General features: G+C 37.3%; 1 protein-coding gene across 6 annotated transcripts in view; it reads right to left on the bottom strand.

Moving 5' to 3' along the window:
• Positions 1-25260, bottom strand: part of SYTL3 (synaptotagmin like 3) — a 1329495-nt gene that overhangs the window by 293834 nt on the left and 1010401 nt on the right. For all 6 annotated transcript variants that reach the window (XM_044061986.1, XM_044061992.1, XM_044062018.1 and 3 more), the window contains one exon: positions 22726-22798. In XM_044061986.1, coding sequence (XP_043917921.1) covers positions 22726-22798 — 73 coding nt within the window. The remainder of the gene's footprint in view (positions 1-22725; positions 22799-25260) is intronic.

The raw sequence follows: 25260 nt of genomic DNA, 5'->3' as shown, positions 1-25260 counted from the left end.
ACATTTCTGACCTTATTTGCAGTTTTGTCCAGGATAGTGACAATATTTTAAATGTCCAACAGCACATTGATCAACAAACCAGAATGCATCTCTGATAATAAGAATGCATCCTAGCACGATCAGTTTATGACCTTACAGCAGATTTATATTTTTTCATAGGTACATAGGTGTTTACTATGTTAATGATGACATGGGCTTTTTTAAGCCTAGCCATGCATTGCAAATCTCTGGCAAGTTCTGTTACCCTAGATAAGTGGAAGCAGGGGTTTGAGAGATGAACCATTTACAAGCAGAGGCCTGGGAGGTGAACCATTTACAGGCTGCCTGTGTCCATTAGAGATATAAGTGGCAAGCCAGGGATGAATTTCCTATTTTCCTATCCAATTGTCCAAGTTGCACTTAAATTGGGTTAAGCAGGAACTCTGCTTCACATAGATAGGGAGCCTGGCCCAGAGATAGGGTAGTCTCTGGGATACATACCTCTCTCTCCAGCAGGTCCTGTTTATATCACAGGGAAGGTTTAAGTCTTTAGAATGGGTAATAATTCTGGTGCTGTTTTTTTTTTTTTTTTGTGGATATGCAGGAGGTCCATCAGAGTGGGGTCTGACAATGCCCTGTATGCCAGGCATAGCTCTCCCCTCAACAGACTGTAGGAGACAGAATACATGGATATGGCCTTGGGGGCAGTCTGCATAGGACATGTTTACTTTTAGTGAGAAACCTCTGTGGACATTCCATTTGTTGAATATGCCTGGTTAGGTACATACCAAAAGGGGCATTATATTCAATGATAAGTCTGATGAATGCCAAATACAGTGGAACACTGACTTTCTTGGAACTAGATGCCATACCTCTGTTTATAAGTTGTGCAATATAGAATGATTTCCTCACTACCATAGACATTTGATGGTCAAAGGCTAGGTTAATGTCTAGGTGTGTCCCTAAGTCCCTAACTACTAGGTCAAATCTAATGGGTGTGTTGAGTTATCAGGGGTGGATGACTTCCTGAAGGACACTAACATACATTTCTTGGCATTTAGTTTTAGTCCATGGCTTTGACACCAGTTGTTTGTTAGTGTCGATCTTTCCTGGAGAACATTTGTGTCAGTGGTGGATTCAATGACAGCTCCTAATTTGCAATCATCTGCAAATTTAGTCAACCAGAGACCACTGACATTAGGCTTGACTTCAGAAAAGTGAATGCCAAAAAGCAGTTGTCCAAGGACCGATCCTTGAGGGACTCCACTTGTGAATATCCTCTTTGTAGAAGTGGACTCCCAGTTCTAAATTCCTGGGTCCTGTCTGTGAGCCAATTGGCTATCCACCAGGTAACATACAGGTTTGTTCCCAACCTCTTGAATTTGCCAACAATACCAGAGTGGGGTATTGTGACAAATGCCTTGGCCAGGTCAAAGTAGGCAGTGTGAACCATTTTTGCCCTCATTCAATGCTTTGGTGACCTTCTCAAAGAAGTCTACCAGGATGAGTATGCATGGCCTGCTCTTGATGAAACTAAGCTGGTTCAGACCCAGTGTTTGGAGGTTTGCAATATCATTATTAACAATTTCCATGATAATTCTTTCCATGACTTTGCATACAAGACTAGTGAGACTTATGGGGCTGTAGTTTCCAGGGTCTTTAGATGGCCCACCTTTGTGCAGAAGGATGACTGTTCCTGTTCTCCATTCATGAAGCATAAAGCCTGTTTGGAGGCTACAGTCAAATAGCAATTCCAGAGGGCCTGATAGGTCATGTTTCATGCTATTTAGAAGGCATCCTGGGATACTGTCTGAGCCCACTGATGCAGTGTTCTTGGCCTTAGAGAGCATTAAGGACCTACTCCCTAGTGATAAATAGGGGGAGTTATATTTGATGGCATTTCCTGAGGAAAGGTTAATGGAGGGAAAGGGGTAAAGTTGGAGATGAATTGCTGGCCAGTAGCTTTGCTATATATTTTGGCTTAGTACAGGTGGCTCCATTTATAATGAGCTCTGCACACAATTGTGTATTGCCTTGTGGTTGTCCTTGGCCTGGGAGGCCAATTTTACCTCAAATTTGGTTTTGGTAGACTTTATTTGTCCTCTGAGTTGTCTGCTTATTTTGATGAGAGTGCTTTTATCCTACTGGGTGCTGCACCTCCTAATGTTTGGTATGATTTTCTTAATTCTGTTATACAGCCTATAGATTTTGTGATTCCATCAGGGTAGCTTGTTTTTGAGTTACTTCTGTACTTCCTCCTGGTGGGTACAACTGCCTCTGTGCAGCTATTAACATGCTTGTATAGACTTTCTGTGAACAGTTCTGTCTAGGTAGTCGTGGTCTCAGAGTTTATGGGGGCTTGAAAATTTTCCCAGGTTATCACTTAATAGCAGGAAGTTAGCCTTATTGTAGTTCCTGAATGTTCCAGGGTTAGCTGGGGACCAGGTTTTATTTTTACTTCAATGGAGACCATTTTGTGGTCTGACCTTAACAGGGAAGGCATTACACTAGGGGGTGCAGCACACTCCCATATTAGTGAGGACCAGATCCAGTATGGTTGCACCACTGGCTGGTGTATTGACAATCTGGTCCAGGGAGTTTGTGTTTACAAAATCCAGGAATCTGTGTGCCTGTATGTTTGGTGTCATATAGGATTCCCAGTTAATAGTGGGGTAATTACAGTCACCCATGAATATGGTATTGGAGTGGATGATGAGTATTCCTAATAAGTTTAGACACATAGCATGGGTTTCCTGGGTCATACAGGGGAACCTATAGCTTACAAGGAAGTGATACTGGATTTTGCTTATGGTGATTTAAACATGGAGTAGCTCAAGTGCATTGTCCTGTTGGCCAGCCTTGAGGTGTATTTATTTTTGATGTAAATTGAGACACCTCCTCCTTTAGTCCTTGTCTGTGTAGTACCTGGTCTAATGTGTGGAAGGCATTACAACCTTGCACTGTTGGTGTGCTCTCCATGGCTTTAAATCATCTCTTAGTGACCACACAGATGACACACACGTCAACATTCTCTAGGGTGAAGAGTGTTTTTAGGGAGTTGAGATTTTTGTTTAGACTCCTAGCTGTGTGTAGTAATACCTTTAGATTTTCTTGGTTTTGATTTGCTATGTCAGAAGTACTTTCAGTTTGGCATTGCCTAAAAGAGGCACTATGTGGGAAGCTGATGGTTTAGCTAATATTCAAAAGCTTAGAGGGGAGAGTTGCAGACCATCCCTGGCAAAGCAGCACGGTCTGTTGACCATCTCCTTCCATGATGACAAATATTGCACCACTTACAATGACACCAGAAACTAAGACAATTATTAAAGTCAGTCATCTTTTGTTCATATTGTGGCATCATCCTTGGAGCAGGTTAAATGCTGCTCAGTGCTAGCCTCATACCAGCCTAGGACACATATTCTGAGAGCTCCATGATGTCTCTCTTCATATAATCTGCATTAAGACAGTTGGAGTGAGAATATAAAGTGATGCCAGCAGTACCAGGTGTGCAACTCTGGGAACAGTCCAAAAAAACACGTACAGTACTCTCCAGGTTGCAAATTACAATGAACTATAGAAGTAAAAACCTGAACTGCTCTTCTTCTGAACTATTTATTACACATCTCTGACCAGTTCAGGCTGAAAGGGGTCAACCAATAAACATTTTTATTTTTGTGTGGAGTTCCTGCAGTTCTTCTCTTTTGGAGGTTGTTTTTAACTCTGGAGACAGTGCTCATCATTGCAAACTAATTATCCTGTGTGCAGCTAGGTAATGGTGACATTTCAGTCTTGCTTTTACAGGAAAAATGTGACTCAAGATGTCTGTGTCTATACAGGGCTTTCACCAGGTGCAAAACATTAGCACTAATCCCAAGTTGAGAAACAGGCCACAGCCTGTTTGGTGATGCACAGTCTTGTCCCAGATGATGCAATGGCCTATAGGCTTGTTTGTAGCCTTTTCCTGGTAGATACCTTGAATAATAACCAGACCAATCAGGAATGTCAAGCACAGACACCCAACTGCCTAACCAGAAACAGTCAGGAATCCATGCACTCTGCTCCTTCTCTCACCAGGAGCAGAATATAAGCACACATTCCATACTGTTACCTATGAAGCAGTTATTAGAATTTTCAGTGATTAACAGTCTCCAGTTAAATAATGTCCCTGTGCTCATTCTCTCACTAGGAGAAAAAAAAAGAAGCACTAATCCCAAGATGACTACTGACATGGAGAATCTAGGCTTTCCAATAATTGGTGGTCTTGCAATAGATGTTGCAGATTTTAAAGGTAAGATGGAAAAATGTGTTAATATCCTATGCATTGCAGTTTGCACTACAGTTAGATATGAACGAGGGGGTAACTTAAGCTTTACAGCCACTAATTTTAAAAGAGCAAGATAGATTGAAAGGGGGTGGGCACTTTGTATTCTGGTTCTATGGAATACAGTGGGATGGCCAATAAATTTAAATAGTTGAATGGGAGTGGTTTCACAAAATGATAATTTTGTGCTTCCATCACAACAGCCAATGAAAGAGGACAGGGAAGGAGATAAGTGGTCAAATTAACATAAGGGGCAGGTAACTTGAAAAAACAGTTGAGTTTGGGAGGGTGGGAAACAAATTCTGTGCGACTCACAACAGACACAGCTGTGGTCTCCTTCCTGGTTTAATATGCAAATAAAGCAGAATGCAAGTAAAACACAGTGAAAAGAAAACATAATATACAAAATAGAAGAAGGCAATAAAGTAATACAAAATACAAGAAAGCAAAGGCAAACTAACCCTTCCCTCACAGCAAGTTGTGGCAAAGTCTGCATGAGCTTTTCCAGGCTGCAGAGTGGACTGAACAAAAGGGTCAAGTCATCCAAATTAAAATAATAGGCAGTCATACAGGAGAAGAAAGTATTTCAAAAACAATAGGAATGGTACATCTCCTTCCCTTCAGATGTCACTTTCATATAACTTTATATACTGATCAAACTAACCATCAGCAATCTTGTTACATACTTGACAAAATATTTGACAAAGATTTTTTTTTCTTTCCACCCAAAAGACCATCAGTGATTCCTGGTAGCCATTTCCTTCACTGGGTCTGTCTACCCCTTCTCAACTTTCAAAAACTCAATCCATCAGAGTTGGGGCCAATGAGGAGCTTAGGGCATCCCAGAATCATATATCATTTGCTGACATGGAGGGTTTTTCTTTTATGACCTATCCTCATCCCCCCCTTGGGTTTGTAAGTATATCTGTAGGGCAAGCATTCACTGAGGATGTACTGGTGTATCTCTCTGCCTCTGCAGCAACTCAGTCATTGTCCACCTTCCTTTCTTGTCTGTGAGCCATACCCCTTCTACATCGTTGGTCTGCATCAGGTATTGTATTGTAGGGGAACTCCCCGTGACCACCTTCCTTCCTGCCAGGACATCAGATGCCCAAGCTGCTACTCAAATGTGAGTTGCCTGGGCAATAGCAGGTTATTGTCCCTCTATGCCATGGCACTGGCTCAATACATTTGACGGAGTTAGAAACCACTGTCAGTAGGAGTGAAGTAGTTAGGTGCCATTCCAAACCTCTGTCAACTTTATAATTATCAGTCAAAACTGAAAGACAACAATTGTGGCCAAGCATAAGGTTAGAGCAGCTAAGCATGTACATTCATCTGAAGGGATGGAGGGAATTCCAGAAAAAAAAAAACTTTGTCGTGCAGGTGCTTTCCCTCTGTGTGGGTCAATTTACCAATCTATGTCAACAGCAGACAATCTGAAAGAAGCAGACATTTCAAAGTCCATCTGTGTATCTACCTGACTGCTTTAAGATGATAAGATAAAATTCTAGTCACGTTTTGTTGAATACTACAGTACATTAGCCTATGAAGATGACTATTGAACTTGTCCTGCAGATGGTGGTCGTCTCCTACTTGCTGTCCTTTAAAATATTTTTGTACTGCTTTAATGCGTTCTGTATTACTGCTGTACTTTTTAATAGCTTCCCATTCTTTCCTTCAGGACTTCGCTTGTAATCAGTCATGTACCGCTCTCCCCCCATTGCTGGAATAACAGCCCATGCAGTCTTGACACCGTTGCATGTCACTCTTTTGGTAACCTCTGGACTTGACTCAAAACAGGAAGGATCCTATTTAAGCTACTAAATATCAGAAGTTACTTATGGATGCGCGATTCCAGTCCAAGACTAAGGACATAAAATAAAACCTACACTTTTGCATTGGCACAAACTGAGGACTTAGTTCATTGTGGGGAATAAACTCATAGTGCTGTTGGATAGGCTAGATGCCCCCCAAGTACTTTCTGGAGACTCCTACCCGACCCCCTCCCCTAACATTTTTATCCTGCCATCTGTAAATTCTTCATTCAGGATACTGCTCTAAAATATTATTCTTTCAGTCAAACTCGGTAAAATGATTAGCTCAAACAGGAAGAGAACAATACATGGGATAGTTGTTCTGGCTCACAGGACACTGCGCATTTTTACTCTTTGCTTCTGAAACAAATTACTGTCCTGTTTCATTCTGTGCCAGTTCACTTCCACTGACACTCCCCCACACTCCACACCTAGCCACCATCAGTTCCATTATATGGATAAATAATGCAACCACTCACTTAACAAGCTCAAATTAGATAGTCTAAATCATATTATTATCCCGTTGTGTGGATAAGCCAGGTAATATTAATTCCATCTATTCACTGCCCATCCTTCATACTCTATACATTTCTTCCACCCTGTCATAAAGGAACAGGGAACACCCATATATACACAACTCTATAAATTAATGACAATACAAGTCTCCATTCTAAAAGCTATTATTCCATCTCGGTAACTCTCCTCCTGTATCATCAAAAGAAATAATTTGCAACTTTACCAATATCAAAATTGCTTCTTTAGTTATGAATAGTTTTTACTTTTATTCTCCTCACAGTTTCATCTTTTGTAAATCTACTTCCAGCCAAAAGCTTACCCATAAACTCTAGGCCTACATCTCCTACAACCTTCAGAAATGCATACAAAGTTTGTTCTACAAATACCCATTTTTACCACAGACTCAAATCATAGCCCCCAAAAAGGTAATTAAAATATTCTGCCCAAATTACCCTCTCTTCAGCATCTGGAACTACTACTATTAAAAAGAGAGAGCCCCTCTCATGTCACCAGAAACTGCATCATTCAAACATACTTCTATGAATAAATATACAAAGAAAGGCCAAACAAGTAATGCAGTTACTCACATCCCTAGTACCACCCAATTAAGCATAACAATTCTACTCCACTAACCCATGTACTACTTAATGCAGTTAGCATGAAAAACAAACTATATCAAACAAAAGATTTTCTCCAAACTCATTCCCCTGACCTAGTAGCCATTACAGAATCATAAATCAAAAAAGATACTAGAGAATTGCATTACAAATATATATTTTAGTGTACATTCAGTAGAGTAGGACGTGGACTACTTTTACTACTGAAAGCAAATCTCCAAGTATATAATCACAACATAAATATCTTCCCTGAATATACCGGACTCCATCTGGTTATCATATCCAGTTCCCTACTCAACTCCCTTCCTCTTCTTCACCTAGTAGTCGCCTACCGCACACAAACCCCTCCATACAGAAATTCTGTAACATTATTCATAATATTGGTGGCCCAGGATAGTGGACTACGCACATGTTGGTTTACAAAGTCCACTGGACGTCAGAGAAACAGACAAATGCAGCTTTTGTAAACAGAATTGCAAACAGTCACACATCTTTTTTCTGGGTGTGATACACTAATGACAAAAGGCCTTTATACTGAAAGGCATAATAATGTGGCAAGACTGTTGCATTGGGGATTGTGCAAACATAATACTGAAGTAGCTGAGAAGTATTGGAAACATGAGCCACAAAGCATTATAAAAAATGACGAAGCTTACATCACATGAGGTCACCTACTATCAACAGTTCAAAAAACTGATGTGAGAAAACCAGATACAGTAGTCCAGGAAAAGAAGGCAAAAGTAGCACTGATCATTGAACTTGCTACACCCAGTAATTACAGTGTCTTATGTACAAATAGACACAAAGTCATAAAATACCAGGATTTGTAAGCAGAAACAAGGGACATATGGAATAAGGATACCCAGGCAGTTCTAACAGTAGTAAGATCAATGGGTCTCATAAAAAAAAAAAAAAAAGAATTTACAATCATATTTAGATATGTTACTGATACACAACTCCAGATGAACTGAAGGAGGAGTCATTTCTGGGCACACTGCAGGTGCTGCGAAGAGCACTTTTGGCTAACATCAAAGATTGAAACAACACTAATTTCATGAACTTTAATCGTACTTTGGCTCAGGAATGGGATCCATTCCTCTAATGTATTAGAAAACCAAAAGTCATGGAAAAATTAAAAAAAAAAAAAAAAAAAATGAGCAGCATCTCCTTTCAAAAATTATAATCATTCTACTTGACTTTAAACTTAACCTTGTGGATTTACTCAAAACCATTAATGAATTCCTTCAAGACCTTCAGCAAATTCAGCTGATGAATGAGCCAACCAAATGAAACAGTGAGTTGCTACAGTTAGAATGCCACACACAAAGATCAACACCTGCAGACAAATGTACAAGCTAGGATATTTTTGATTTGCAGTTCATTTCTTAAACAATGAAAGTGTTTCCTACGGAGAATGATGATCATGGAGACAAAAATAAAGCATTATGCCTTTCATAATTTGATAAGTGCTGTTTTATAATACCCAGTAGTGAGAAATAATGGAGAATGAATGATGTAATCCACTCTCCCTTCTGTCACTCTATGAATTATTAAAACAGAAATTGCATAACAGCTGGGCACGAGATGATTAAAGAACCCAGATACAAACATAATAGTAAAGGAACAACAAGAATAACATCTCCACAGGATATTGGTTATGGCAGGATTTAGTAATGATGATATAAAATGACGTAGTTTGATGTGCTCACAATGCAAAATGAATCCAGTGAATCATCATTACTATTGCTAGGTTTTGCCATGACCCTACCATGCAGAGGTCTCAATACTGTCAGAAAAAAATTCCTATTAAACTCATGGTTCAGTATTTTTACCTAATATTTAAACTTACCTAGGAGAGAGTTGTGATCTTAGTTCATACTTTGTATATTTTTACATTTCATATAAATGAACTAAATTAGATTATACTGAAAAAGAACTGCGTAAACTGGATCCAAACAAAGCACAAAGAGGAGACGTAATTAGTAACAATGACCTGAGAACACTTCAGCAAGAACTTAAGCACCATTATATCAGTTATTCACTAGGACATATAAATATGGAGAGATCCCTCAATATTGGAGATAGCCTGTGTTTAAGACAAAGGTGAGTAGGACAAACCTAGAGTCACATAGACCCTTAAGTCTACTTTCATGTTGTGGAAAAATAATGGAGAAGGTAATACTGGATAAGTTATTGTCAGAACTGGATAGGTTGGGACTTCAAACCACATATCAGCATGCATATGTTGAAAACAGATCTATTACCACCTGTAACATGATGTTCTATAACAATATAATAACAGCTATGAATGAAAGGTTGCACTGTGATGTAATTTGTATAGATTTAACTTCAGCATTTGACAGGGTCATACACAAAACACTTATCAATAAATTAGTACAACTAGGTATTGATGTACTCTTGATAAGATGGATAGCTGCATGGCTTACAAATAGGACACGGCAAGTATCGTATAGCAACTGGACAGGTGAAATCCTTGGTTACAGTAAGGGGGTCCCTTAGGACTCTATCCTAGGCCCTTTCTTCTTTAGATTGTATCTTTCAGACCTAACTTTTTCATCTGAGGTGTTCTACAGTCTATATGTAGACAACCTGAAACTGGGTAAACTGATTACGTGTTACAGATAAAGCATGTCTGCAAAATAACTTGACCATTTGGGCATAGGAGAATAATACGCTGATAAATACATCAAAAACTAAGCCCAGGTCCTTAAATGAGTCTACAGTTTCTATCACTGTGTGCTGTATTAAATATTCACCTTTCAATTTATGCCTCTCAAATCTCATATGCTTATAGCAGAAAACAATGATATAGGGATGAAAAAAACACATATAATACATATATGAATTATATTATAAAACATGGGAAGGACAGAGGTTTTAAGTTTATCATTTCAGACATATCATCCCTAAAACTATATAACAACAAGATTATTATGGCAAGCATCATCAACAGTCAAATCAGAAGGCTGGCTTTAAAAAGGAAATAAGCACATATGCGTATGAACAACAAATATTCTTTTAATAAATATTATCTTCATTATTTGCCTGTTAATTTCATACATTTCTCTTTATTTTGTTGTTTATTCTCACCCCATCCAACATTTCTTCATACTCCTATGCTATTTTGTTATGTTTGTGTATTTGTTTCTTACAATTTCTCTTTCTTCATTTTCATACATACACTTTTTTTTTCTTTATAATTAATGCACCTGTGTGAGCACATTTCATGAAAATTCTTCAATGCTCTGTGCTCACACCTTAATGTCTGACTTCACTTCTCAACGTTTCTGCCTTACTAATGTCTCCTGATTAACATTAGAAACCCTTTCCCCTTTCCTTCTCTAATTATCTCCTTATGTCCCTATTAGTGCGCATTGCCATACCAGCTGTATAATGAGCCATTGTCTTCCCCCCTTATATTTCAGACAATCAGGCATCATTATAATCAATGCCTGAGTTAATACTTCCTGTGACATATGCATACTACAGCTCTTCCTTAATGAACTCTCCCATATTTCATTCTTCATTACAAACTCTTATGATCAACATTTCATATAATGTTTTCCTTGTGGCCTTATAAGTTATTCTTTTTATTCTATGTTCAAACATTTCATGTCTTCTAAACATATTATATCTGCATCTATACTTTAACACTGCTTACACCCTAATAACCTTCTTACCTCATTTTAATACTAGTCCCACTGATAACCACTACATTTATATTTGTCCTTCCTAGTTTGTCTCTCTCACTGTCTAGTTTTCTTTTTCTTACCCTTTTCTCAGTAGAGGTATAATCATTTTCTATCACACTTTCTTCAACATCATTATACTTTACTGCCCCATAGTATTCTTTGCCTCTAAATGAAATTCCCTCCTCCGTCCTCTTCCCCACCATATCAACACTTACATTTTCTATGACTTCAGTTTGCAGTAACATATTATTCTGCTCATTTTCATCTTGCATATCATCACTCTGAACATGCATACTTCAATCTTCAGTTTGTACGTTACTAATTCCAACCATTTCTGTGCTTAATATATTTTCCTTACAATCAATGCTTATTTCATCTTGCAATAATAGACATTTCACCATAAATGGCTCTATCAATACATTTTCTGCACACAGACTTAAAGGCCTTTACAGAATATTTACATTCCCTTCACTGGGAATTTTTTTTTTCGTTCTGAATTGTAAAAAGTAAATTGTGTCTTCACAGGGGAAAAAAAACAAGATTTATTGATATCACAAGAAGTATGCAAATTAGTTAATTCTAATGCCTTTACTGTTTATGTTTACTGCTGGTAGAAGCATAGCAAGGGTTGGGTGAAGGGGATGGATACAGCTCAAACCAAGGGATCACATGTGCTATTTTAAAGGAAACAAGCTTTAAAAGACACAGCCTGTACTTTTCTGTCATCTAGCACTTTTTAAATGTCATATACATTCCAGAAAAAAATCAGAAAAAAAATATTTCAGTTCCGTTGCCTCCGTACTAGTGGTTCTAAATTACACTGACACTTTTCTTTGAATTGCATGTTTGCATTATTAAACACATTGTCTTTCCATAGGATGCAAAAACTTATTTTCTCACATTTGATAAATCGTTCTGCTAATCCAAATGTATTAAAAGTCATCTCACAGAAAGACTGTGTAGGCACCTACATATGTTAATGCCTTTGCATCATCCAAAGTATATACCAAAGGTGTAATTACATTATCCCAAATAATGCATTTCAACAGGCATTTTATTTTTGTTTCTAATCCTCACAAGTAGTTGGTTTTTTTTGCCTGTAATACAGCACTCTCACTGTCGCATCTCCACAGTTCACCACTGTTACTAAAGCATAAATTCTCCTTGTAATTTCTTGCAATCCAATATGCATCTGACTTCCCATTTAACATATAGCAGATATTTGCTCCTCCAAATGCAAAGTAGCTCTGCTATTGTTTCAGGCAAATCATTTACATTTCCCGTACTTACAGTTTCCTCACTTTATTACTGCACACCACAGCATTCTACCACATAAGCCAAGAATATCACAAATTCATTATCAAGTTCTCTTCCTTATCTAAGCCTCAATAAGGTAGAACCACCCTATCCAGTGTCTGCCATTAGCACAAGTTGCGGGTCTATATTACAAAACTGAAAAATCAGAACCGTGTACGCTTAAACATAGAAAAAAACGGAACCTCGAACTTGCTATTGTGGGGGGCTGTGCCCCTCCCCCACCCCCCCACTAAATATATATTTAAACTCCGAGATGGCCCTACAGTGAGGAAAGGGCAAATATTCTAATCTTCACTGTACCATGATCTGAGAAAAAGCACATTGAGGTCCGGTCTTTTCGACATTGTTAGCATTCGCTATTCAGATCTTTCGGTATACTGATATAGACCGATAAGTTCCAGAGTTTTGTCAGCATTTTCATTCATTCAAGAAACATTACTTTCCAAACTACAATCACTGTGAGAGTCAGCCATCACAGATTTTCCTCTCTTCCATGTAGCACCAACTCTAGGTTGCCATCTAGGGAAAAGTGTAGGGCTTAATTTTTTTTACATTATTTACAGATTTATATTTGTAAAATCTTATTTCCTTCCATAAGCCTTAACATATAATCTACACAGAGCAAAACTGTTCCCATTTTTCATCATTTCAAGAAAAAAAAATACAAAAATGATTTTTCTAAGCCAACATCAGCTACTCTTTAACATTTCTTTATCCACAACTATCTTATTTAATCTTGCCCAACTTTATCATTTCTATTTTTATTACACAACATTCCTTCATTTCATACTTTCCATAATATCTAGACTGCTACAAATAATACTGTCCCATTTTTCAATTTTACATTTTTCTTTCTCATACTTTCCCTATATCATGTCCATTGTTGTATTTTTAAATCCTTCCCAATTATATAACTTTTTAAAACATCTCCAAAACACATTTTTACATTGTAAAAAACCAAATTTTTGTTTCTTCCTTATTGCACTTACATTTTTTCTTCAAATACCTTATATTTCAAATTACTTTTAAATGGTAACTTCCACAACAGAGTTTTCCACAAGAAACCCCTGTTTCATAACAATTCTAAAACATTTTCATTCTTTTTGTTATAGCATTTTTATATCTTCTTTCAATTCCTTCCAAGGCTATACAATACGGTATTGCTACATAAATACTGGTATACCATAATTTTCTGTTGTATCAATCTTATTAATTTTTGCCTGTTTTTGTTTACCAGTCCTTTCTCCTCCAGCATATTTCCATACTTCCGTACATTATAACACTCCCCCATTATTTGTAACTCTCTTTCACCTCTTTCACTCTTTTTAGCAAAATATATGTATAGAAGCCAAGTACACTACAGGATTTTTTAATTCAAAACTCCTCATTTTACTGTGCATCATCCCCTCTTTACACTGGATTCAATCTTGACACCCAAATATATATATTACCAGTATATATTTCTCCATTTTAGTTGGAAATATGTACACCCCTGTATATTCTAGCTTTCATAATATGTACATATTAAACATAAAACACTTCTTCAGTTAAATGATAGATTAAAACTTCTCCACATAACAGCACTTTTAAATGTCTTCTAGCATTATTTTTCTACTATTCTGTTACACTTTATACTCTCCAAATGTCACTTTCAATACATTTATTTCCTTCCAAGTGTAATATATTTCAATTATTTCCTTTGCTTTACCAAATGTTTTGCTTTTTTGTCTTATTTAACTGTAACCCAGCTTTCTTTAATACCTCCTGTACTTGGAATACTATTTCACGTTTCCATATCTTGTTTTCAGCCACAGTCAATAAATCATCTGCACATGACAGGCACATTGGAATTATAACTTCTTTTCCCATCTCTCATTTTGTTTCCTTCATTTCACAAATACATGTCTGAATTATTACATTCAATACTAGTATAAACAGATACATACTTAATGGATATCCTTGTTGAGCCACTCATATTTTATCTTTCCTGTCATCTGTCCATTTACCATAACTTTCACCCATAACATTTCATAGCAGGCTCTTATTAAGATTCATTTTTTCTCCTATCCCATATTTTCTGGCGTCTTTGGCATTGCTTCATGTCTAACTAACAACTTTTATTAACTGCTTTATAGTGTTATTCATATGAAAATCATACCTCAGATTATTATCAATAGTAACACCAAGCAGTTTGCTAGATGAGTCGGGCTAGATGACGGAATGGTCACTTGCAGTAATAGTGAAGTTTAGTTGAGAAGATTTGTGGGTAGGTGAGAATAGTAATAGTTTTGTTTTCTTGGGGTTGAGGAGAAGACATCTTTTTGAGAACCACTGTTCAATGGTAGAAAAGGTAGATTGTGTCAGTGAATGGAGTTCAGTTTGAGTGGAAGCTGTGCAAATGATGGTAGAGTCATCTGCATATTGTATACAGGTAGTGTTTTGGATAGATGATTGGAGATCGTTAATAAAGATAGAGAATAAGAGTGGGCCTAGTATAGATCCTTGAGGTACTCCTAAAGAGACAGGTAGTAGAGCAGATAGAGAGTTTTTCCATAGCACTGCTTGTTGTCGATTTTCAAGATAGGATGAAAACCAGGTTAGGGAAGAGAAATCCAGGGCAAGGGATTTTAATATGTGTAAAAGAAGTGTATGGTTGACCATATCGAAGGCTTTAGACAGGTCTAGGAAAAGAGAAGAGGTTAGTTTATTGTTGTTACGGTTACAGTTGATGGTGTTGGTAAAAGAAAGTAGTGCAGTGGTAGTACTATGTGCAGGTCTAAATCCATGTTGAGTATTAGCTAGTAGGTTGTTATGAAGGAGATGGTTAAGTAGTTGTTTATGTATACATTTTTCCATGATTTTAGCTAGTGGAGATAATAGTGCTATAGGGCGAAAGTTTGAAAGGTCAGTGGATTTGCCTCCTTTGTGTAAGGGTATGATGTGTGATATTTTCCAGATTGCTGGGAAAGTACTTTCTTTATGGATCTGTTTATTAGGATAGAAACAGGGTAGGCAATAGCTTTAGCTGCTACTTGTAGGAATTCAGCAGGAAGCTTGTCTGCTGATGGGGTAGTGGGTTTAAGCTTTTGTAAAAGAGATTGTATGTAGGAGGTGGGTATGGGTTGAAGTTGAAGGGAAAGAAGGGAGTTGTTGATGTTATTTAAAAGCAGTTGAGAAGCATCAGGAGATAAGTGATTAGCTAGACTTTGTATGGAAGTAGTAAAGAAGGTATTGAAGTTGTTGGCTATTAAAGAGGGATTATCAGGGTCTAAATTCTGTGGGTTGGGTGTTACTACTTTGCCTGGGGTAAGTAGATTATTGATAGTGGACCAGAACTTCTTTGGTTCTTTTTTGGTGGATTGCTGGAGTTCAAAGTAATAATTCTTTTTATCTGAAAGGATGGCTTTTTTGGTCTTGTTTCTGAGCTCTCTGAAGGTTTGATGATCTGTTGGGTTTCTAGAGGAACGCCATTTTTTCCAGAATTTATTTCTGAGTATAATTTTTTGTTTAGTATTAGAGGTTAGCCAGGGTGCTGTTTTGGTCTTTGTTCTAATGGTACGACTTGGGGCATGTTGGTTTAAGATTGCAAGGAATGCTGAATTGAAATGTTCAACAGCATTGTTAAGTGAGAGGTGTTTTAGAGGGGTCCAGTTGTATTGTGAAAGTTCTGTTTGAAACTGTTCAGGATTAAATTTCTTTTTTGAATATAGTGTTCTAAAACATTTTCATTCTTTTTGTTATAGCATTTTTATATCTTCTTTCAATTCCTTCCAAGGCTATACAATACGGTATTGCTACATAAATACTGGTATACCATAATTTTCTGTTGTATCAATCTTATTAATTTTTGCCTGTTTTTGTTTACCAGTCCTTTCTCCTCCAGCATATTTCCATACTTCCGTACATACATTATAACACTCCCCCATTATTTGTAACTCTCTTTCACCTCTTTCACTCTTTTTAGCAAAAAATATGTATAGATGCCAAGTACACTACAGGATTTTTTAATTCAAAACTCCTCATTTTTACTGTGCATCATCCCCTCTTTACACTGGATTCAATCTTGACACCCAAATATATATATTACCAGTATATCTTTCTCCATTTTAGTTGGAAATATGTACACCCCTGTATATTCTAGCTTTCATAATATGTACATATTAAACATAAAACACTTCTTCAGTTAAATGATAGATTAAAACTTCTCCACATAACAGCACTTTTAAATGTCTTCTAGCATTATTTTTCTACTATTCTGTTACACTTTATACTCTCCAAATGTCACTTTCAATACATTTATTTCCTTCCAAGTGTAATATATTTCAATTATTTCCTTTGCTTTACCAAATGTTTTGCTTTTTTGTCTTATTTAACTGTAACCCAGCTTTCTTTAATACCTCCTGTACTTGGAATACTATTTCACGTTTCCATATCTTGTTTTCAGCCACAGTCAATAAATCATCTGCACATGACAGGCACATTGGAATTATAACTTCTTTTCCCATCTCTCATTTTGTTTCCTTCATTTCACAAATACATGTCTGAATTATTACATTCAATACTAGTATAAACAGATACATACTTAATGGATATCCTTGTTGAGCCACTCATATTTTATCTTTCCTGTCATCTGTCCATTTACCATAACTTTCACCCATAACATTTCATAGCAGGCTCTTATTAAGATTCATTTTTTCTCCTATCCCATATTTTCTGGCGTCTTTGGCATTGCTTCATGTCTAACCTTATCAAAAAGCTTTGTCACAGCATATCACTAGCCTTACGTCCTTATTTTCATTCAAAATCATATTCATTACTTCTTTTACTATTATATTCTTTACCTCTTGTCCTTTAATTCCAGAATCCATTCTCCTATAACTTAATCTAAAACTTTTTGCATCCTTTTTTTGCATTTTTTTAATAAATATTTTATAACCTGTTTCCTAATATTATCGATCTTCAATTTTTATATCTTTTCTTTCACCTTTTTTTCTATCTAAACAATTACTTCACCACAAATCCCTTCATCTACTATACCTTTCTGTATCCATTCATTTAATATTTTGCAGAATATTAATTTATTTCTGTTAATCTCTTTATAATATTCTTATACTTATCCATGTATTACTGGTGCTAATTCTTCCCATTTATTATTTCTTTCATTTCTCTAACAGTACTCTCCCTTTTAAAGAACTCTTACCATTTTCAGAGTTTTTACAATCAATACTACTTCTTGTACTTCCTTTTCATACATTCCATCCACAAACTTTTCCAAAATTGCCATTATTTCTCTCTGTTTATATTTTCTTCTTAGTCAAACATTGCATACAGACTTCTTTCTTTTATTTTACCTCCTTCCCTAAGAATGGTGAAACGTCCTATTTTTTCCTTTTAAAAATTCTGCCTAAACAACATACTGTTAGAATTGTCAGTATTTTTTCACACAGCCCTTATATTCTCACCCAGTTGGTTTATTTCCTTTTCATGTTTTTATAATCTCATTATATAAACTCGTACCCCTTTGTTTCATTCGTTTTTCTACAATTAAAAATATGTTTATATTTTTCTTTATAAGCACTCCACCAATGTCTAGTTTTCATAATGTACTTTCATTGTCATATGCTATTCCCATAAAATCTGATATCACTTTTCATCGCATCTGTTTGAGCAATTTCTTCAAACTTTTTCCTTCTTTTGTTACTTCACTGTCACAATATATTTTTGCCCATACCTCTATATGAGCTGAAATCTCAGCTATATGTATTCTACCAGTTATTTCTTTCATATCATTTGAATATACCACATAATCTGTTTTCACTCTAAAAGCCTGCCTTTTACATGCCCATCCTCTATTTTTACCATTTTCAATCCTCCATGTCTTATAAATTCTCTTTAATATATTGTGTTATGGAGTCTATATTATAACCGCGAAAGCCCATTTAAGCAAATACGTAAACGTCGATACATATTGCGAATACACCGAATGCCCTAAACCGCGAAATTCAAAATCTTGAATCGGCATAGTTGGCCCTTCTGCAGTATAGCTCCGTAAGGTAAGTGTGCGATAGTTACAGACCTTAGGGTTAGGGTGTGGGTTAAGGTAAGTGCATAGATAGTAATGTATGTAAGGTTTAGTGTAGGGTTAGAAGTAGGGTTTTGTTAAGTGTATGTGTGTGGATTATTTATTTTGTTTGGGTATAGCTCATTAAGGTAAATGTGCGATAGTTACGGACCTTAGGGTTAGGGTGCAGGTTAAGGTAAGTGCATAGATAGTAATGTATGTAAGGTTTAGAGTAGGGTTTTGGTTAGTGTATATATGTGGTTTATTTATTTTGTTTGGGTGGGTAGTATGCAGTGAGCGGTGGGATTGGCCAACTATTCCGGTTCGAGATTTTGAATTTCACAGTTTAGGGAGTTCGGTGTATTCGCAGTTTGCGCAGTATGTGTCGATGTTTACGTATTCGCTGAAACGGGCTTTTGGGATTATGATATAGACCAGTGCTATTGTTATATTTATCCTTGCCTTTCTCAAATCACAATTAAACTCTCCCACCATAGCTGACATATTTAGTAGGACAAAGTTTTTAATTTCTTCAAACATCTTTTTCCTCTCCATCACATTTGAGTAAGCCTCAAATACAATTATCCTTATACATCTTTCCCTTTTTCTTGTATCACATGATGCTATTAATATCACATCTGTTATCTTTATCTTTTCATTTAAAAAAATCTTATTCCAGAAATGTTTTCCCCTTTTTCCTCCACTGCCATCTCATATTGAACATATAACTTCCATGTGTATTTTTTTACCAAATTCAGTTACTACCACAGCTCTAATACTATATACTATATTTACTTTACACTCTATAATTACTTCATAGGTCAATGTGAGGTGGAAACTATTAAGAAAAAATATTGTTCTTCGAACTCATGATTGTGCCGAAGGGGGCTGCCCCCTTCACCCCAGCCAAGCTATACGTCTGCTGTCCTGCATCCTAATTCATAACTGTACTTCAGTGCTATATTTTCACCATTTCAGTTTTGCGTGTTTAGTGTCAAATATTTGTAGATTATGTATCTGGTTACTATATTTGTTCCATTTAATTATAGCTGCATAGCTCTAGTTTTCTGCTAGTACAGCAATGGACTGCAGCTCTGAATCAGTGTTGCAGAGATTACTGGAGTACCAGCAATCTTTCTACGTACATCAATATACACACACACACACACACACACACACACACACACACATACACACTCTTGTAATATGATTGTCAGAAACTGCTTGCTATCATTTTGTTGCATTTAAAATATTTTTTTTTAGTTGTATACCAAGTCTTACAGCTAACAGTGACCCATGCCTTATGCCTTTACGTCAGTGCAGTGTCATGCTAGGTTTCTAAGTAAAAACATTCAAAATGAGCCGAAACCATATCATAACCACCTACTATACCTTGTCCATGTCACCTGCTGCCCATGAGGTACATCTAAACAAACTAGCATCCCTCCCTATTGATCCTAACATTCTAAAAAATATTGACAAAGATTCCTGGACTTCATTAATGCTAGCTAGCTCTTTAGACCAACTAGTCCAAGTCAGAACTAGAGGTCCACAAATATTGGACCTAGTTCTCAGCAATATTGTCACCCTATATTCAGCATCTACATTTACTACGTAACTCGACAAATATGACCACTGTTTGGTAATGGTAAGTATGACAGTAAAACTGGACTTGAAACAAAATTCCTCTGTCTTTAGAGACAACTCTAAAGCAAATCTAATCCAGCTAACTAATGACCTCATGAAATGTAAGTGCCCTCCTCACACTGATGACCCCATCTTGCATGTTGTCACATTTGTGGTTAATTTCTATGCTCACCTCAAAGCATGTATCAAGGCATATGTCTTCATAAAACACAAATATAATATCAAATTCAGGAATAAACCCATGTGGTAGAACCTTGATATAAAACAAAAAGAAGAAAAACTATACATAAGAGAAAGAAACTCATAGCCAATAAAAGCAAACAATCCTCCATCATCTAGAGATGAACTCAGAAAGATCAAAAAAGAACTCAAAAACAAAATCAAATCCTCCAAATGTAAGTATGAATTGAGAACTGTTACCACTGTCGAGGACAACCACAAAGCCTTCTTCAGCTATATCGAAAACCTTAGAGGTAATGCTCAGGGTTAATACAGAACAACAACACATACTCATCCCTGAGGACGTAATCAACAGATGAATTCAGCTCTAACTTTACTACCCTACCCCCCCCCCCCATGACTATCCTAGCTTATTAGTACACCAACACCATTCCATCTGATCACCTCAGTGCAGGTCTGGAATGATGTCTCTAAAGCCACAGACACTTTCTCCATGGGTCTTGCTAATGTGTCAAGCTGACTTCCTGACAGCCAAAGACACTGTCCTGAAGACTCACCACTAAGCATACTCAGCCTCAGCCTCTTCACTGGACTCATGCCAGAGGAATGGAGAACTACTGTAGTCATCTTGCTACACAAGAGGGGATCTACTACTGATCCAGAAAATTACAGACCTATAAGTTTCACCAGCCTTATCTGCAAAGCAATGGAACATATCATCAGGGAATTTTTTAACAAGAACATAGGAAGTCTACAAGCCCTGGACCCAAGCAAGTTTGAGTGCGTTAAAGGCAGATCCAGCCTTCTGAAACTGGTGGTCTTCAATGAACATGTCACTGATGCATTATACTAAGGCAAATTGGTTCACACTTCCTATCTGCATCTGGTCAAGGCCTTTGATACCATCCCATATACTGGCATTACCAACAAGCTAATTCAACTAAATGCAAGCCCCCCATGCTACCCACTAGATAGCAAACTGGCTAAGTGACAGAACCCAATCTCTTCAAAAAGAGTAGTTACCAGTGGTGGCCCCTAAGGATTGGTCCTAGGACCACTTCTGTTTGGTATTTACTTCTCTGATGTGAAAACTAACATCAAGGGGCAGTAGCTGACAAAGTCTGCAAAAAGAGTGTAAACTTGAAGCTTTCATTAACTCCATCTGACCCCAAGTTATTCAGACGGGAACGACATACACCAAAAGTATTGCCTGGAGCATGGCCTAAAGCTAAATGCCAAGAAATGGAGCATTATGTCCTTAAGCAAAAATGGGCGCCCAGACACCTACTACACAGGTGACACCTCTTTGAAAGTTGAGTCAGCCATTAAGGACCTCAGCACTTTGATGAACAACAAACTATCCTTTGAGTACCATGTTCTGTTACTGTTAAGAAACCCTTTTACCTGCCAGGCTAATCTCTTGGGGTATTTTGGTATTTCTTCCAGATCATTCCCTCTACTCCTGCCTCATCAGACCCACTGAAGAGTAAACTGGTTCCTTTGGTATGTACCTATCTAAGCATATGACCCAACCTGAGAGAGTGCAGCATTTTCTCACTAAAATAATCAAAGGCATGTCTTTCTAGAGCTCACGGACTGCCTTAAAGCACTCACTACCTCTTCTGTTTCTTAAAAAGTCTTGAGATATGGCTTCTGTCTAGCTTAAACAGCCTCAAAAAATCAAGTTCTATGTGACCTCCCATACCGCTGCAAAACTAACAACACCCACAACACTCATTGAAGAGATTTTAACTTCCACCAAAACAAAAACAGGGCCTGCTGGCAAGATAGATGTATATCCCAGAGAATCCCTCTTTTATGGAAAAGACTACCTTTGAATGTAAAGCAATGTGGCGCCCTGAGCCTCTTCAAGCGCAATATGGATGAATGGATGGACAATCAAAAATACACTCTTGGTCTGGCCCATAAAGCCCTCATTAAAAGCAGACAAAACTAGGTATAAATTAGTCATGACAGTGGTTACCTACAGTCTGGGGTTCTGTGGCTAGGCTACTAATGGTCCAGTGGATCAACAGCCTAGTAATGACCTATGATCCTATCATGTACCTTAGTGTAGGATATCTGACTCCCTAATTAATTATTCATGGAACCGTTGTTGCACCCTTCTTTCTACTTTATAAAATGCAATTCAGTATTCCACGCTGGCAAAGCATAATATAATACCGAGGTACAGACAAACTTTATCTGAACTGAACCCTATCAACTCTTCCAAAAAGGTACTCATACAGTAGTATATTCACTGGAAATGTATATAAATCCACACATTTCCAGCCTGGTAAAAATACTGGATAGTTATATGGATAAGCTTAAACTAAAATACGTCCAAAGGCAGAATATAAATAAAATCAGCATATACATGCATTATGCATGTACAAAAGTTATTATTTGCACAGAAGTAAACAATAATGAGGAAAGATGTTCAAGAAGCATGTAACATTAGTTCACTGCTAGAGAAATAGTTCTGAAGGCATCCCAAAACAAGCAGACTACACACCCACAGCACAGAAAGTGTGTATATAATTTAAAGCAGACTTACTTTTCATGTTAGATGTGAAAGAAAGAAACAAGTTCTCCACTGATCTGGTAAATCCCTGAAGTTCACGAATTCCCTAAAATAAGGAAAATACACAGCATTACTTTGAATATATCACATAGCAAATAGGAAATATCTACTGCATCGTTTTCCTTTTTGGAGAGCAAATAATAGATCTGAAATATTTTTCAACTGTGGGAATAAAAGGCTATTTTCTCAATGATATGTTCACTTCTCTGAAGAATATGTTTGTGTTTTAATTCTAGTCACTTATGTGACTCACTGTCGTGGAAAGAACTGTGGTCAGTTTTAATAGACACATCCCTTGGTATACAGAAACATGGTCATTGTGATTGTGCACAGTCAGCTGCTAGACTCCTTCTGGACACTACACAGCTCTAAGTTCATTAGCAATTAATAAAGTTAAAACTCCATGGAGAAACAGCATCTGAGTAAGAAGCACGCTGTTGTGGTGAGGGAACATATTCCCCAGTGGCAGATGAGTATTGTGACGAGGAAACCTTGTGAACTTGGCATGTGTATGTGCATCAGTTTGGCTTAAGACATTCATGCTTACATGATCAGCATTCTAAATAACCTGAAATATCACCTACCTGGACCTCTGGAGGCACTATTTAACCATAACCTCCATGCAAATTTTGTGCCACATAAATGGAGGACTATAACAGTCATCTCTTTGCATAAGAGCAGCCCATCAACAGATCCTAGGAACTATGGACCCATAAGTTTGACTAGCCTCATATGCAAAGCCTTGCACAGAATTATAATGAATATGATTAATAATGAGATAGGAAGACTGCAGACACTGGATCCAACATACTTTTGCTTCTTTAAAGGGAGATCATGCCTATTCAACCTGGTGGACTTCTTTGAAAATGGTCACAGAGTTAATGGATGAGGGTAAAATGGTGCATATTGCCTACCTTGACATGGCTAAGGCATTTGAAACAAAACCCGACTTGGGTCTTGTAAACAAACTTATTGATTAGGCATTAATCTGCTATGTTACAAGTGGGATAGCCAGATGGCTCTCATATAGGACCCAGGAAGTTAGAATAGGGGAGACCACCTCTAAAGATAGGCCAGTCACTAGCGGAGTCCCTCAGGGCTCAGTACAGGGTCTGCTTCTTTTGGAATTTACTTCTCAGAAATCAAAGCCAATATCAAAGGCCTCTGGTTGACTAAGTTTGCAAGTGACTGCAAATTATGAGCCAAGACACTAACATCTTACAGGAAGGACTAACACAGGCAAATAACTTGTGCCAAAGCCAGGACTTAAAACTCAATGCTAAAAACTACATAACAGTGCACTTTGGGAGGTTGGCCACTCTAGGAAATTACTTCACTGATAACACATCCTTATGAGTGGACACAGTAGTCACTGATTTGGGGATGCATGTGCATAGTAAATTGGCTTTCAACCAAAATGTGTCTAAAGTAGAAAGAAAATAATTTTATGTTGCTCAGCTTATAAACAAGGGCATGGCATCTAGGTCCAAGGAGGTCATTGTTCTTCTGTATCTGGCCCTCATCAAACCCATCACTGAATACAACAGCCCCTCTGTATGTACCTGACCAAGCACATGCAGCAACTAGAACATCCTCAGAGGTTCCTTACAAAAAGAATACATGATGCAAACAATATGTCCTTTGCAGATCACCTTAAAGCTCTATCTCTCTACTAAGTTTCCTACAGACTGTTGAGAAGTAATCTGTGCCTGGCATACAATGCATCAATGGATCCCACTTTGATGGACATTTTGCATATCTACAAAACCAACATCATCAAACCTACTCAACCTAGGATCTTGAACCTTGCTTCTGACATAAATAGGACATGTTGGAGTTATGTATATCAGAGTATATCTGGGCAGGCTTCCCATCCATATGAAGCAGAGTTCTTCCCTAACCCTATGCAAGCATAACCTGGAATATTGGATACGGAATTATTTACCTCAGGTCTAGCAACTATATCTATAATGGAAACAGACAGTCTATAAATCATGCCTTAGCTTACACATCCCCTTTAAAATAATCTCTAAGGCTCAAAAAACTTGTGGGATATTTGGCATGCATGGCTAGGCTTACAAAGGCCCCAGTGGTCATTAGTCTACTATACATCTAAGAACCTATAATGATACAGGCACCACTTAGACTTTAAGGGCTTACTGCACACATTAATTACATTTTTTGACCAGATTTAAGGGTGGAAATGGACTATAGAACAAAATAAAGAGAGGAAAGCAAACAGTGGGATACAAATAAGGGAAAAGATCAAAGAATGAGTATGGTAAGTGAGAGAAAGAAAGGGCAATCCTTTTTTTTAATTGGGACAGGTGCCCATTTTCTGTATACCAATAAGGTAAGATGGTGAAGGAATTAGGGAACCTGAAGGAATGGTAAGATGGTTAACACAGATAAGAGGGGCAAATGCTCAAATACAGAACACAAAAAGTCTAATAGAGGAAGGTACTGGCACATTGAGGGAGATGGATGACAGTGGATTAGGAGACATCA

This window comes from Protopterus annectens, chromosome 1.part0, assembly GCF_019279795.1.
Source record: "Protopterus annectens isolate FY-2018-M chromosome 1.part0, PAN1.0, whole genome shotgun sequence".
In the NCBI taxonomy this organism is placed as follows: domain Eukaryota; kingdom Metazoa; phylum Chordata; order Ceratodontiformes; family Protopteridae; genus Protopterus; species Protopterus annectens.
Note: the sequence above shows the minus strand (reverse complement) of the source record. Positions and strands in the feature narration are given on the sequence as shown.